This window comes from Orcinus orca, chromosome 6 (genome assembly GCF_937001465.1).
Source record: "Orcinus orca chromosome 6, mOrcOrc1.1, whole genome shotgun sequence".
Classification (NCBI taxonomy): Eukaryota; Metazoa; Chordata; class Mammalia; order Artiodactyla; family Delphinidae; genus Orcinus; species Orcinus orca.
In genome coordinates this window covers 56,247,998-56,263,420 of record NC_064564.1, presented here as the reverse complement: position 1 = coordinate 56,263,420, position 15,423 = coordinate 56,247,998, and the positions used below count along the sequence as shown (strand labels likewise).

The 15,423-nt window shown below is 36.3% G+C and overlaps 1 protein-coding gene across 2 annotated transcripts in view; it reads left to right on the top strand.

The window, feature by feature from the left end:
* SNAPC3 (small nuclear RNA activating complex polypeptide 3) overlaps nt 1-15,423 on the top strand; it is a 45,812-nt gene that overhangs the window by 1,333 nt on the left and 29,056 nt on the right. For both annotated transcript variants that reach the window (XM_004276118.2, XM_033439758.2), the window contains exon 3: nt 7,603-7,687. In XM_004276118.2, the coding sequence (XP_004276166.1) occupies nt 7,603-7,687 (85 nt within the window). The remainder of the gene's footprint in view (nt 1-7,602; nt 7,688-15,423) is intronic.

Sequence of the window (15,423 nt, the reverse complement as noted above, 5' to 3'; positions counted from 1 at the left end):
TAGCTTCTAAAAGTATGATCCTATTACTTAATCAGAGTGGTATTATTATACCTAAGAAAATTAACAGTAACAGCATTATCTCTAATATCCAGTCCATATTCAAATTTGTGTTTATTTTTAAGTGTTTACAAAGGTACAGTTAATCTGCTTAGATTTTGGGGTGGCAAGCTAAATACTCTTGATAGTGTGGTAAAGGACTCGTTTTTGAAAATTTTCTGTCAGATCCATACTTCTGTAAAATAGGATAAAAATGAATTACTAGAAAAATGAAATTAAAAGGCAAACATAATAAAACTCCAAGTTTTTTATCATTAAATTCAACAGTAATATTACTGTCATATAGGTGTGAACATTTCTAAATGCTTACTCTCATTGTCTGTACTGATTGGATTACAAATAGCTCATAGATCAATTCCGGTCTGCCAACCACATTTTGAGAAAGGCCGCTCTATGATAATACTATTATAGAGAAACTGCATGTAATAGTGAAATTTGTAATTTCCAGTTTGTAGCCCGTTTACTTTGCATCAGCTATGTTGTCATACTTTATCCTGCAGGCGTTTCGACCCTACCTTATTGTTGGCTTATTTTTGTAATTGCCGAATCTGTTTCTCTTATCCCTGTTGCTAACACTTACATTAGCAACACTTGGAGCACTATAAAAGGTTCCTGTCTTTCCTAGGTCCTGTGTTTTCTCCTGACTTATCCATCCTGCTATCACCTAAGCATGCTCATTTGCTGAGAAATCGTCAATGGCTCAACCTCTCCTCTATGGGCAAATTTCAGAATTTTTTACTTAGACATTTGAAACCTTCCACATAGCGCAAATCTGCCTTTCTTGACTTGTTTTCAACCATTTTCTCTTTCAGTGCCTCAGGATGCACATGGCCCCTCTCCCAACTGAACCCTAACCTAACCAGTCTTTGAGTCCCTAACATTCATTTCCACATCTCTACAACCCATCTATCTCCCTTTGGAAATAGACACACTTGTAATGTCTAGAATTCTTCTAACACTTCTAAAGTCCTTGAAGGTTCATTGAGAGTCCAAGCTCCATCATCTGTGAATTGCGCTTAAGCCTGTCGGACTGCTTTACTCCATTTGGTACCCTTTAACTATTGTTGATTGATTATTTGGATTTTTTTCTAAAATGCACATCTGATTGTCTCACTCTCTTACATAAAATCTTTCAGTCGTTCTTAGGCATAGTCCTGAGTTCTTAAATGGATCACAAGATTCTCTATAGAATGGATCTTGCTGGTCTTTTCGGCCCTACATCGCTGCAGTGCTCCAGCCATGTTACACTGTTTTTCAGTTCCTAGAATGTGCTCTCTCATCCTAGGCCTTTGCCTAGAACACTCACACTTCCTTATCCCCCGGTCTGGCTGACTTCTACTCATCTTTCAAGTTTTAGCTGAAGGACTAAGGACTCCATCTAGCTCCCCTTTTATGCTCGTGTAGCTGGCGATACTTCTCTAATTGAAATACTCTTCACGCTTATACTGTACTTATTTAATTTTCTGTTTTCTAGCTAGACTTAAAAGTTCCATAAGCTGTGTCTGTCACACCCACTGCCATGTCCCTCATTCCTAGAATTTTGGCATATAATAATAGGGAGTCAGTAGATACTTGTAGAATGAGTGGAATAAATGAAACTTGCATAAACCTAAGGAAGCGATTTTTTAGAGATTGGCTAAAAGAAGAAAGTTGATATTTATAAAGCAGACTTTTTTTTTCTATAGTTAATTACATGCTAATTGGCTTATAATGATGTTATTGAGCTATGTGAAATAGTAATTTTCAGACTGCTTTACACAGTGCTTCCCCTGGCTATTTTCTGTTACTAGATCAACTGGATCTCCTTGGTTGTCTTCTAGTCCCTTCCATAGGAAATGTGAGTAGAATTATATGTATAATCTAATGTAAAAGGAGTTAGTGCAGCATTCCTTAGCTGGGATTATTTTGATGTACTTTAAAACTATTATATTTAAAATAAGACTAATCTTAATCTTAACAGTACCACAAGTGAATTAGGCTTGTGCCAAAAGCCAAAAATCTGTCTCTCTCTGCTTTCTCTTTCACTAAACCTTCCATTCTTTTCCCTACCAATAACTTAAAAACGTAAAGTAAAAACAAAACCTAAGTACATGATCCCTTTATTGTGGCATAAAATACATTTCTAGCACTTCTTTTCTCCAAAGATTAAGCAACATTGTTTTTAGTACAATAGCTTATAGATAGAATATTTAAGAATATAATCTAAGAAAAATTTCCAGAATGGGGAAGAAAACCTGAACAAATTAAAAGGGCTCACTGGTTACCTGGGAAAATTAACTCAGAATTATCAACTCTGAGATGTATCCTAGTAAAACAATTATATTTCAGAGAGAAAACGGGTAACAAGGGGCATTAAAAAATATATAAATGCAAAGGTAACCACTGGAACAAAAATGCAAATACCAAACTTCCCTCTGCAATTTCTAAAAAAGTAGACAAGCAGAAAGACATGTCTCATAATGAAAAAAACAGCTAATATAACAAAATACATACAATTAGAAAATGTAATAGAATTGAGGCCAAAGGCATCAGTTTTTCTACAGTCTCATAAAAGGGTTTAGATTAGGCTCACAAAACAAAAACCTTTCAGAGACAACAGACACATCTAAAATAAAGTAATTCAGAGAGGTTAAAAATAAATGGTGGGACAAAAGTATACCAGATAAATGGAAAGAAAAATTGAGCAGATGTAATGGTCCTGATAACAGACTAATAAAATTCAAGTCCCCAAACATTAAATATGACAAAGGACACATTTTAGTGCTAAAGGCCACAAACCACAGTTAAGATAGAATACTTATATATACCCCAAAGAATATAGCAGCCAACTTTATAAAACAAAACTATAGGGGATACAAGGAAACATAGCTAGAAACACACTAACAATAGGGCACTTTAATATACCAATCTCAGCACAAGACAGATCAACTGGCTAAAAAAAGTGAGGAGGTAAGAGCCCTAAACAACATAATCAGTAGGGTATGTCTTATGGAGATACATATATATACATAAAATTTATAACCCTGTGTTAGAGACTGTGTGGCACATTCACAAAAGTTGGTTATATATTAGGTCACAGAGGAAACATCATAACATCCATTGAGTAGAAATAAAACAAACAGCACTCTCTGATCACAACATAATGAAACTAGAATTTACTAACAAAAACAAAAATCAGGCCATTCTAACATGGAACTGTTCTAACAGGGCTACTGTTACAACATGGTAAAATATATATACCTTAGTTGTAAAGCTAGTATCTTATTTAATAAGGAAGCAGTACATATATTTCTGCTAAGATCTGGAATAAGCAAGCATGCCTAGTATCTCACTGCTTTGCAGCATTGTATTACAGGATTAGCCATGCAGTTTGACAAGAGGAATCAATTAGAAGCATAAGGGTAGATAAAGAAGAAAAACTAGCTCTATTTGTGAATGATTTAATGGTATTACCTGGAAAAGAAATCAATGCTAAAACAGACAAAAACCAAAAAAGAATTTAGTGTAAGAGCAGGATACAAAATTGATAAAAAAAATGGCCTTCGTAGATACAAACAGTAAACAATTAGAGGACATAATGGAGGAAAATCCCATTTACAATAGTCAAAAAGGTTAAATACTTAATAAATTTAACAAGAAATGTGTAAAACTGAGGTAAGGGAAAATTTTAAACCCTCCTGAAAGACTCAGAAAAAATCTTGAAAACATTGAAAGATATCCTCTGTTCTTGAATAGGAATACTAAGCATTATAATGTTGTTAGTTCTTTCTAAGTTAATTTACAGATTAAGTGCAATCCCAATAAAAATGCTAAAAGTATTGGTTATTTTATGGAGTTAGACAGTTGATAATAAAGTTCATATGGAATATATTCAGGAGTAACTAGGAAAAAACTGGGTGAGGAGGAGAAAATTGTGAGTGCCTGGTAATTTTACCATATATTAAAATATACTACAAAGCCTTTATAATTAAAACAGTGGGTACTAGCTCATGAATAGACAGATAGACCAGTGGAATAGAAGAGAAAGTCCAGTTAGATTCAAATGCATATGGAAATTTAGTATGACGCTATACACAAGAATAAACTCCAGAGGGAGTGGGATCAAAATGTAGAAAATGAAACATGCCTACCTTGGTGTAGTGAAAGGCTTTCTAACTATGATTTAAATCCAGAGGTAATAAAAGGAAAAGATTGATAAAATGGACTACATATAAAAATTTAAAATTTGCATGACAAAAACCACCATAAACAAAGTCAAAAGACAGCTGCCAGACTTGGAGAAAATATAACATATACACAAAGAGCTGGTAACCCAAATATATAATACCTTAAAAGTTGAGGGACAAAGACCAAAAACCCAAAGGGAAAATGGGGAAAAGATATGAACCAATAACTCACACACAAAAAAGATATAAAAATAACTCACAAACATGAAGAAATGTTCATGCAGATTCATTATTAGAGAAATGCAAGTTAAAGTGACAGATACCTTTTTTCTCCTATCAGACTGGCACAAATTTTAAAATATACATTCTTTTGATGAGGCTGAGGGAAGCAGGCATTTTCAGACATTCCTGATGGAAACGTAAATTGATAGCAGCCCTCCTCTAGGGAGATTTGGTAATGCCCAACACAAAATTACATAGGCACTTAGCAGTCCCACTTCTAGCACTCTCTACTGAAGATATACCTCCAACAATATGAAAATTTATTATGCATAAGGTTATTCGTTGCAGCATTGTTTGTAATAGCAAATATTTGAAATATCCTAAATATACATACATAGGAGAGTGTTGAAGAAATTATAGGACATCCACACAGTGCAGTATTGTGTAGCTGTGCTAAAGGATAAGGAAGGATGAACCAATAGATTTCTAGGAAATACTGTTACGTGACAAAAGCAAAGCCCAGAAGCATACGTTACCCTTCTTGTAAAAACGAAGTTTCATTGGGTATCAGTTTATTGGCTCTCATCTAAAAGTGTACCCTTTTTGCCTGCTCTGTAAAAATGAGTCTCAGCTCTTTAAATATTTTTCCTTTCCCAACTGGCACAGTATTAAGCTTTGTCAGTAAAGGGCACAGGAGAGACTTTGCATGAGGAAGGAGTTCTGCTGCTTGGTGCCATGTGCTGGCTCAGCAGGGTCCTGCAGCACACACAGCTTCCCCAGCATCCAGCTCCCGCAGTACCCGGCAGTCAGTAGCACAGAGCTTTCCCTGCTGCTCCACTCCCCTTGAAACCTCCCTGGAAAAGCTTTTCCTGTCACCCTTGAGGGCAGATTTCCAGCAGGTTCCACTGATGCACCCTAGCAACTTCTCTGCCATTCAGCGAGTCACAGCCATTCCCTCTCCAATAAGGTCTGGCTGTCAGTCCTGGGGGAAGAAAAGGGAGCCTTCCTTGGGTATTCTTTCTTAGCGCAAGGAGTAGGGTTCCTTGTATGCTATTCCTTTGTTCTCTAGCGTTCTCTACTTCTTACTTGCCAGTCTCTCATTACTCCAGTCCTCTGTTAAAAGTTAATAATTCTTTAGATTAAACTTTGTTCAAATTACTGTTTAGTTTTTTTCTCCTAATTGAACTCAGACTGACACAAAAAGGAATATAAGAAAATACATAGGTATCTGTGTGTTTGAACAAAAGAAATGGAGAGGGTAAACCAGAACCGTAGAGATTGGTGGCCTGCGGTGGGTGGGTAGGACAGGGGTGGAAAGAAAGGAGGAAATAGGTACAGGTTAGTGGTCGGGACCAAGAGGGAATGATACTTTTCTGAATATGTATACCTTTTATAACTCTTAGAATCATAGTAGTGTTTCCCATATCTTTTACACAACCCAAAAGTAATCAGACAATTAAAACCAGCCAAGATGTAGGGGAAGACCCAAAATAGAATGTGAAACTAACAAATGAGTCTAATTGTGTTACAAATGAATAGCATCACAACACTGAAGAGAATTAGTAAGAAAGATCTAATCTGATTCTGTATAAAAGTGTACTTGGATTCAGTGTTGTAAGGCTGAAGACAAAAAGAACTATTAATTTTTAGTGTTTTTCACAGGGGTGTAGGTTAGCAATTCTGAAACCATGTTTTTTAAAGAACTGAATGTGTAAGTGAATATAGATACAGGGAGCTGGGTTTCTTGTGGAGAAAAGTTACAAACAAGGAAAGGCTGAAGGCTAAAATGAATCCTGATTTTAGTTTGGGATTAGAAGTATTAGTATAAACTCAATGGCTTTAAAAATATATAACAGAGTATTGGGTTAAATAAACTACATTATTGAAGTTAAAAAATATATAAACAGAAAAATACAGAAACACAGATATTTGTACATGTGTGGTTTAGTATATATATGTATGTTTCGTACCTCTCTCTGCTGAGAGTCCTGGAAGCAGTGACTGCAGTAACAATGAGAACACCTCATGCTCAGGTACAGGTGTCTAAACCTCTCTCCAGTGAAGGAACTAGGGCTCCTAGAAGTGGTTGATTCCAGGGCTGAGACACGAAAATACAGGGTGAGCCTTGAGCATCTTCTGTGGTGCCAGAAAGCAAGGAAATACTTAACAAGAAAAAAAAAAAAAGAACAGAGCCAAATTGAAGGAGCTCCTAGTGGCCAAAACTAGAATAATTTGAGCAACAGAATAACAGTAGTATTAGATTTTAACCTGTAGAATAAAGTAAATATTTATGAGTTCATACTAAAAATATAAATAACCAAATAAATAAATAGGAAGAAAGAGGCAGGTCTTCCTCATAATACCAATCAATAAATGTTAAAGGAGGAAAATAGAGAATCACTGTTAGGTATAAACCACAGTAATAAGTGTTGTAGACAAAATCTACTGGTGAGTGCTAAAATTCCTGGATGAAAGTTTGAGGAGAAACAAGATTTGCATAGTCTCAAAGTAGCTCCCCGCAAACACTTATCAGGGACAAAGGAAAAGAAAATATCTTTCTAGTGTAGGAACCTGGCAGACAGGAGCTTAACCAAGGTAAATATCTACAGGAATAAGACATACTAATATTAACATTATGAACGTCAGGATGATACAGTGAGAAGGAAAACATCATTCTTGAGGTATTCTTGTCAAAAGTTTATAAGCTTACTCCAATTATGAGGCAACAGCAATTAAACCCAAATTGAAGGACTTTCTATAAAAACACTGATTAGGGCTCTTTGAAAGTGTCAAGGTCATGAAAGGCAGAGACTGAGGAACTGTAGAAGACTGGAGGGGAAAGGAGAAATAAATGCAATGTGGTGTCTGAATAGGATCCTGGGACAAAAAAGGCACTAAAGTTAAAAATTTGTGAAATTCAAAAAAGTTCTTTAGTTAATAATACTGTATTAATGTTAATTTCCTGGTCTTGATAATTATTCTATGAACATGTAAGATGTTAACAGGGAAAGCCAGGTAAGAGATATAAGGGAATTCTTTGTACTATTTTTTCAGCCTTTCTTTAAGTCTAAAATTAGTTCAGAATAAAAAGCTAAATATTAAAGATATTTTTGAAGCCCCAGTAAAGAATGTTGAAGTTTGATTTTTCTTGTAACAGGGTTAGAAAGAGACTTCTGGAACACCGGGAAGAAACCATAACGATAGACCGGGTCTGCAGACAAGAAACATTTGCTTATGAGATGGTAAAAAGTCTTATCTTTTCCACCTCTTCCCATGAAACAAACTCTCATTGATGTTAGTGATGACTGTATGGGGGCTTTATATTGGATGTGCTTAGTTGGAAACAAATTAGAGAAACTTCACTGGGACTGGGAACTAGTAGGAGAAAAAGACCAATAAAATTCAAGTGATGGGGAATTCCCTGACAGTCCAATAGTTAGGACTCCACTTTCACTGCCAAGGGCGCAGAATCGATCCCTGGTCAGGGAACTAAGATCTTGCAAGCCATGCAGTGCAGCCAAAAAAAAAAAAAAAAGAAAAGAAATTCAAGTGATGGCACATTTTCCTGTCAGATCTTGGCGTTTATTTTTGCTTTTACTTTGGTCTTGCCCTCTGTATTAGGCTAATTTCATGCCTTTCACCACCCTCTTTCTGATATTTTTGTTCTGCTCCTGATTTTGGTTTAACTCTATTCTTTTCTAATCCATTATTTCTTAGCTAAAACCCTCAGAATAATTTAAGATGGTGAATAATGAGGAATTAAGTGTTAGTAGACATGATAGGTTCATTCAGTACATGTTCTTGACAACTTATTACAAGCCAAATGCTGTTTTAGGCACTTAATAGTGCAGAAGGGCACCTGTTTTCTCTCTCACTCATTTTTATAATTGTGGTAAATTTTACATAACATAAAATTTAACATTTTAACCATTTTAAATGTTCATTTAAGTGGCATTAAGTACATTCACAATGCTGTGTAAGCATCACCACTATTTTCTGAACTTTTTCATCATCCCAGACAGAAATTTTATACCCATTAATACCAACTCCCCATTCTCTCTTCCCCCAGCCCCTGGTAACCTCTTCTACTTTCCATTTCTGTGGATTTGCCTATTATAAATATTTCATATAAGTAGAATCATGCAGTATTTGTTCTTTTGTATCTGGCCTATTTTACTTACTATAATGTTTTAATGGTTCCTCCATGCTGTAGCATGCATGAGAACTTCATTCCTTTTCATGGCTGAGTAATATTCCATTGTATGGATACACCACATTTTGTTTATTCATTCATCTGTTGTTGGACATTTGGGTAATTGCTGCCTTTTGGCTATCGTAAATAATGCTATAATGAACATTAGTGTTCAAGTATCTGTTTGGGTCCATTTTAAGCTCTTTTCAGTATATACCAAGGAGTGGAATTGCTTGGTCATACGGTAATTCTAGGTTTAACATTTTGAGGAACTACGAAACTGTTTTCCACAGGGGTTGAATTATTTTATATTCCCACCAGCAATGCAGGAGTGTTTCAGTTTCTCCACATTCTTGTCAACATTTGTTATTTTCTAGGCTTTGATAATAGCCATCTTAATGGGTGTGAAGTGGTATTCATTATGGTTTTGATTTGCATTTCCCTAATGATTATTGATGTTGGACATCTTTTCATGTGCTTTTTGGCCATTCGTATATTTTCTTTGGAGAAAGTTCTATTAAAGTCCTTTGAGTCCTTTGCCAGTATTTAAATTGGCTTGTTTGTCTGTTTTTGAGTTGTGAGTTCTTTGTATGTTCTGGATATTAGATGCTTACCATATGTACAACTTTAAAATATTTTCTTCCATTCTGTGGATTGTCTTTTTACTCTCTTGATAGAGTCCTTTGATATACAAAAGTTTTAAAATTTGATAAAATACAATTTATTTGTTTTTTTTCTTTCGTTATTTGTGCTTTTGGTGTCATACTTAAGAAACAATTGCCAAATCCAACATCATGAAGATTTTTTATTTTACCCTGTTTTCTATAAGAGTTTTATAGTTTTAGCTCTTAATTTGTTGATCCATTTTTAGTTAATTTTTATGTATGGTATAGGGTAAAGGTTCAACTTCATTCTTCTGCATGGGGATATTCAGTTTTCCCAGCACAAAAGACTGTCCTTTCCCTATTGAGTGGTTTTGGTACCTTTGTTAAAAGTCAGTTGACCAAATAAGGTTTATTTCTGAGTTCTCTATTCTATTTCATTGGTCTGTATGTCTGTCCATATCCTGGTACCACATTGTTTTGATTACTGTGGCTTTGCGGTCATTTTTGAAATTTGGAAATGTTAGTCTTCCAGTTTTGTTCTTTTTCAGAATTGTTTTCATTATTCATGGTCCCTTGAAATTCCATACGAATTTTAGGATGAGTTTTTCTATTTCTGTAATAAGAACCAAAAAAGCATTGAGGTTTTGATAGGGGTTGCATCAAATCTTTATATTGTTTTGGGTAGCATTGTTATCTTAACGATATTGTCTTCCAGTCCATGAACAAAAGATGTTTTCCAGTTTGTTTAGGTTGTGTTTAATTTTGTTTGGCAACATTTTGTAGTTTTTTTGTATGTACAAGTCTTTCATCTCCTTTGTTACACTGTTTATTAAGTATTTTATTTTTTTCCTTGCTACTTTTTTTTTTTTGCGGTATGCGGGCCTCTCACTGTTGTGGCCTCTCCCGTTGCGGGGCACAGGCTCCGGATGCGCAGGCTCAGCAGCCATGGCTCACAGGCCTAGCCGATCCGTGGCATGTGGGATCTTCCTGGACCGGGCCACGAACCCGTGTCCCCTGCATCGGCAGGCGATCTCTCAACCACTGCGCCACCAGGGCAGCCCTTCCTTGCTATTTTAAATGGAATTGTTTTCTTAATATTCTTTTCAAATTGTTCATTGCTATTGTATAGAAATACAACTGATTATTTTTTTTTTTTTGCGGTACGCGGGCCTCTCACTGTTGTGGCCTCTCCCGTTGCGGAGCACAGGCTCCGGACGCGCAGGCTCAGCGGCCATGGCTCATGGGCCTAGCCGCTCCGCGGCATGTGGGATCTTCCCGGACCGAGGCACAAACCTGTGTCCCCTGCATTGGCAGGTGGACTCTCAACCACTGCGCCACCAGGGAAGCCCAATACAACTGATATTTGTGTTGGTTTTATATCCTGCAACTTTGCTAAATTTATTAGCTCTAACAGGATTTTTGTGTGTGTGTGAGTTCTTTAGGATTTTTTACATCGAAGATCATGCATGTCATCAGCAGAGATAACTTTATTCTTTTCCAATTTGGTTGCTCACTTGACCTATTTTCCTTCCTTCCTCCATCCCTCCCTCCATCCCTTCCTCCCTCCCTCCCTTCCTTCCTTCCTTTTCCCTCTAATTTCTCTGGCTAGAATTTCTCTAGTACTTTGTTGAATAGAAGTGGCAGAAGTGTACATCCTTATCAATCTTTAACTATTGAGTATTAGTTTAGCTGTGGGTTTTCCATATATGACATTTATCATATGGAGTAAGTTCTCTTCGATTCCTATTTATTTAATGTTTTTATCATTATTTAATGTTTTAAGAAAGGGTATTATTTAATGTTTTAAAAAATTATTTAACATTATTTAATGTTTTAAGAAAGGGTATTGGATTTTGTCAAATGTTTTTTCTGCATCAATTGAGATGATGTGTTTTTTCCCATCATTCTATTAGTGTGGTATATTGCATTGATTTGCATTTGTTGAACTACCCTTGCATCCTGAGGATGAATCCCCCTTGGTTGTGATATGTGATCTCTTTTATATGCTGTCGGACTTGTTTTGCTAGTATTTTGTTGAGAATTTTTATATTTATACTTATAAGGGATGTTGGCCTGTAGTTTTCTCATAGTGTCTTTGTCTGACTTTGGTATCAGAGTATGCTGATCTCATAGAATGAATTAGGAAGTATTCCCTCCTCTTCAGATTTTTTGGAGGACTTAAGGAAGTATTGATAAATTCACCAGTGAAGCCATCTGGTCCTGGGCTTTTCTTTGTTAGGAGGTTTTTAATTTCTGATTTAATTTTCTTACTTGTTACAGGTCTATTCATATTTTCCCTTTCTTCTTGAGTTAGTTTTGATTATTTCCTTCCTTCTGCTAGCTTTGGGTTTAGTTTTCTTTATCTGGTTCCTCAGGTTTATTGGTTTGAGATTGTTCTTTTCTAATGTAGATGTTTAGAGCTGTAAGTTTCCCTCTTTGTACTCCTTTTGCTGCATCCCGTAAGTTTCTTATGTTGTGTTTTTGTTTCATTTGTTTCAAAGTATTTTGTAATTTCCCTTGTGATTTCTTTCTTGACCCATTGCTTGTTTAAAAGCATGCTGTTTAATTTCTACATGGAAATTTTTCAGTTTTCCTCCTGTTACTGATTTCTAGTTTCATTCCCTTGTGATCAAAAATGATACTCTTTAAAAAATTTATTTATTTATTTTTGGCTGCATTGGGTCTTCGTTGCTGCATGCGGGCTTTCTCTAGTTGCGGCGAGCTGGGGCTACTCTTTGTTGCGGCGTGCAGGCTTTTCGTTGTGGTGGCTTCTCTTGTTGCAGAGCACAGTCTCTAGGCCCTTGGGCTTCAGTAGTTGTGGCACATGGGCTCAGTAGTTGTGGCTTGCAGGCTCTAGGGCTCAGGCTCAGTAGTTGTGGCGCATGGGCTTTGTTGTTCCATGGCATGTGGAATCTTCCTGGACCAGGGCTCGAACCTGTGTCCCCTGCATTGCCAGGTGGATTCTTATCCACTGTGCCACCAGGGAGGTCCCAGAAATGATACTTTTAATGATTTTAATTTTTTAAATTTATTAAGACTTGGTGGTCTATCCTAGAGAATGGTCCCTGTGCCCTTGAAAAGAATGTATATTCTGCTGTTGTTGGAAGAGTGTTCTATATATGTCTGTTAGTTCTAACTGTTCTAGTGTTGTTCAAGTCTTCTATCTCCTTATTAATTTTCCATATGAATGTTCTACTTATTGTTGAGAGTGAGGTATTGAAATCTCCAAGTATTATTGTAGAAACCATCTGTTTTCCCCTCAATTCTGTCAGTTTTCCTTTATATCTTGTGAAGTTCTACTGTTAGCTGCATATGTTTATAAGTATTGTATGTTGCTGGATTGTATCTTTTATCAATATATAATGCCCTTCTTTGTCTCTTTTTGACTTAAAGTCTATTCTGCCTGACAGTAATATAGCCCCCTCAGCTTTCTTTCAGTTAATATTTGTATGGAATATCTTTTTCCATCTTTTACTTTCAGTCTCTTTGTGTCTTCATATCTAAAGTGAGTCTGTTGTAGAGAGTGCATAGATGGATCTAGTTTTATCCAACCTGCCAATCTTCTGCCTTTTTTTTTTTTACATCTTTATTGGAGTATAATTGGTTTACAATGGTGTGTTAGTTTCTGCTTTATAACAAAGTGAATCAGTTATAGATATACATATGTTCCCAGATCTCTTCCCTCTTGTGTCTCCCTCCCTCCCACCCCTCTAGGTGGTCACAGAGCACCGAGCTGATCTCCCTGTGCTATGTGGCTGCTTCCCACTAGCTATCTATTTTACGTTTGGTAGTGTATATATGTCCATGCCACTCTCTCACTTTGTCACAGCTTACACTTCCCCCTCCTCATGTCCTCAAGTCCATTCTCTAGTTGGTCTGTGTCTTTATTCTTGTCTTATCCCTAGGTTCTTCATGACATTTTTTTTTCTCTTAAATTCCATATATATGTGTTAGCATGCGGTATTTGTCTTTCTCTTTCTGACTTACTTCACTCTGTATGACAGACTGTAGGTCCATCCACCTCACTAATAAAACCTCAATTTCGTTTCTTTTTATGACAATTGTATACATGTGCCACATCTTCTTTATCCATTCATCCAATGATGGACACTTAGGTTGTTTCCATCTCTGGGCTATTGTAAATAGAGCTGCAATGAACATTTTGGTACATGACTCTTTTTGAACTATGGTTTTCTCAGGGTACATGCCCAGTAGTGGGATTGCTGGGTCACATGGTAGTTCTATTTGTAGTTTTTTAAGGAACCTCCATACTGTTCTCCATAGTGGCTGTAGCAATTCACATTCCCACCAGCAGTGCAAGAGTGTTCCCTTTTCTCCACACCCTCTCCAGCATTTATTGTTTCTAGATTTTTTGATGATGGCCATTCTGACTGGTGTGAGGTGATATCTCATTGTAGTTTTGATTTGCATTTCTCTAATGATTAATGATGTTGAGCATTCTTTCATGTGTTTGTTGGCAGTCTGAATATCTTCTTTGGAGAAATGTCTGTTTAGGTCTTCTGCCCATTTTTGGATTGGGTTGTTTTTTTGTTATTGAGCTGTATGAGCTGCTTATAAATTTTGGAGATTAATCCTTTGTCAGTTGCTTCATTTGCAAATATTTTCTCCCATTCTGAGGATTGTCTTTTGGTCTTGTTTATGGTTTCCTTTGCTGTGCAAAAGCTTTGAAGTTTCATTAGGTCCCATTTGTTTATTTTTGTTTTTATTTCCATTTCTCTAGGAGGTGGGTCAAAAAGGATCTTGCTGTGATTTATGTCATAGAATGTTCTGCCTATGTTTTCCTCTAAGAGTTTGATAGTTTCTGGCCTTACATTTAGGTCTTTAATCCATTTTGAGCTTATTTTTGTGTATGGTGTTAGGGAGTGATCTAATCTCATACTTTTACATCTACCAGTCCAGTTTTCCCAGCATCACTTATTGAAGAGGCTGTCCTTTCTCCACTGTACATTCCTGCCTCCTTTATCAAAGATAAGATGACCATATGTGCGTGGGTTTATCTCTGGGCTTTCTATCCTGTTCCATTGAGCTCTCTTTCTGTTTTTGTGCCACTACCATACTGTCTTGATTACTGTAGATTTGTAGTATAGTCTGAAGTCAGGGAGCCTGATTCCTCCAGCTCTGTTTTTAGTTCTCAAGATTGCTTTGGCTATTCGGGGTCTTTTGTGTTTCCATACACATTGTGAAATTTTTTGTTCTACTTCTGTGAAAAATGCCATTGGTATTTTGATAGGGATTGCATTGAATCTGTAGATTGCTTTGGGTAGTAGAGTCATTTTCACAATGTTGGTTCTTCTAATCCGAGAACATGGTATATCTCTTCATCTATTTGTATCATCTTTAATTTCTTTCATCAGTGTCTTATAATTTTCTGCATACAGGTCTTTTGTCTCCTTAGGAAGGTTTATACCTAGATATTTTATTCTTTTTGTTACAATGGTAAATGGGAGTGTTTCCTTAATTTCACTTTCAGATTTTTCATCATTAGTGTATAGGAATGACAGAGACTTCTGGGCATTAAATTTGTATCCTGCTACTTTACCAAATTCATTGATTAGCTCTAGTAGTTTTCTGGTAGCATCTTTAGGATTCTCTATGTATAGTATCATGTCATCTGCAAACTGTGACAGCTTTACTTCTTCTTTTCCGATTTGGATTCCTTTTATTTCCTTTTCTTCTCTGATTGCTGTGGCTAAAACTTGCAAAACTATGTTGAATAAGAGTGGTGAGAGTGGACATCCTTGTCTTGTTCCTGATCTTAGTGGAAATGCTTTCAGTTTTTCAACATTGAGGAGGATGTTGGCTTTGGGTTTGTCATATGTGGCCTTTATTATGTTGAGGAAAGTTCTCTCTATGCCAACTTTTTGGAGGGTTTTTATCATAAATGGGTGTTGAATTTTGTTGAAATCTTTCTCTGCATCTCTTGAGATGACCATTTGGTTTTTCTCCTTCAATTTGTTAATATGGTGTATCACGTTGATTGATTTGCATATATTGAAGACTCCTCGCATTCCTGGAATAAACCCCACTTGATCATGGTGTATGATCCTTTTAATGTGCTTTTGGATTCTGTTTGCTAGTATTTTGTTGAGGGTTTTTGCATCTATGTTCATCAGTGATATTGGCCTGTAGTTTTCTTTCTTTGTGACATCCTTGTCTGGTT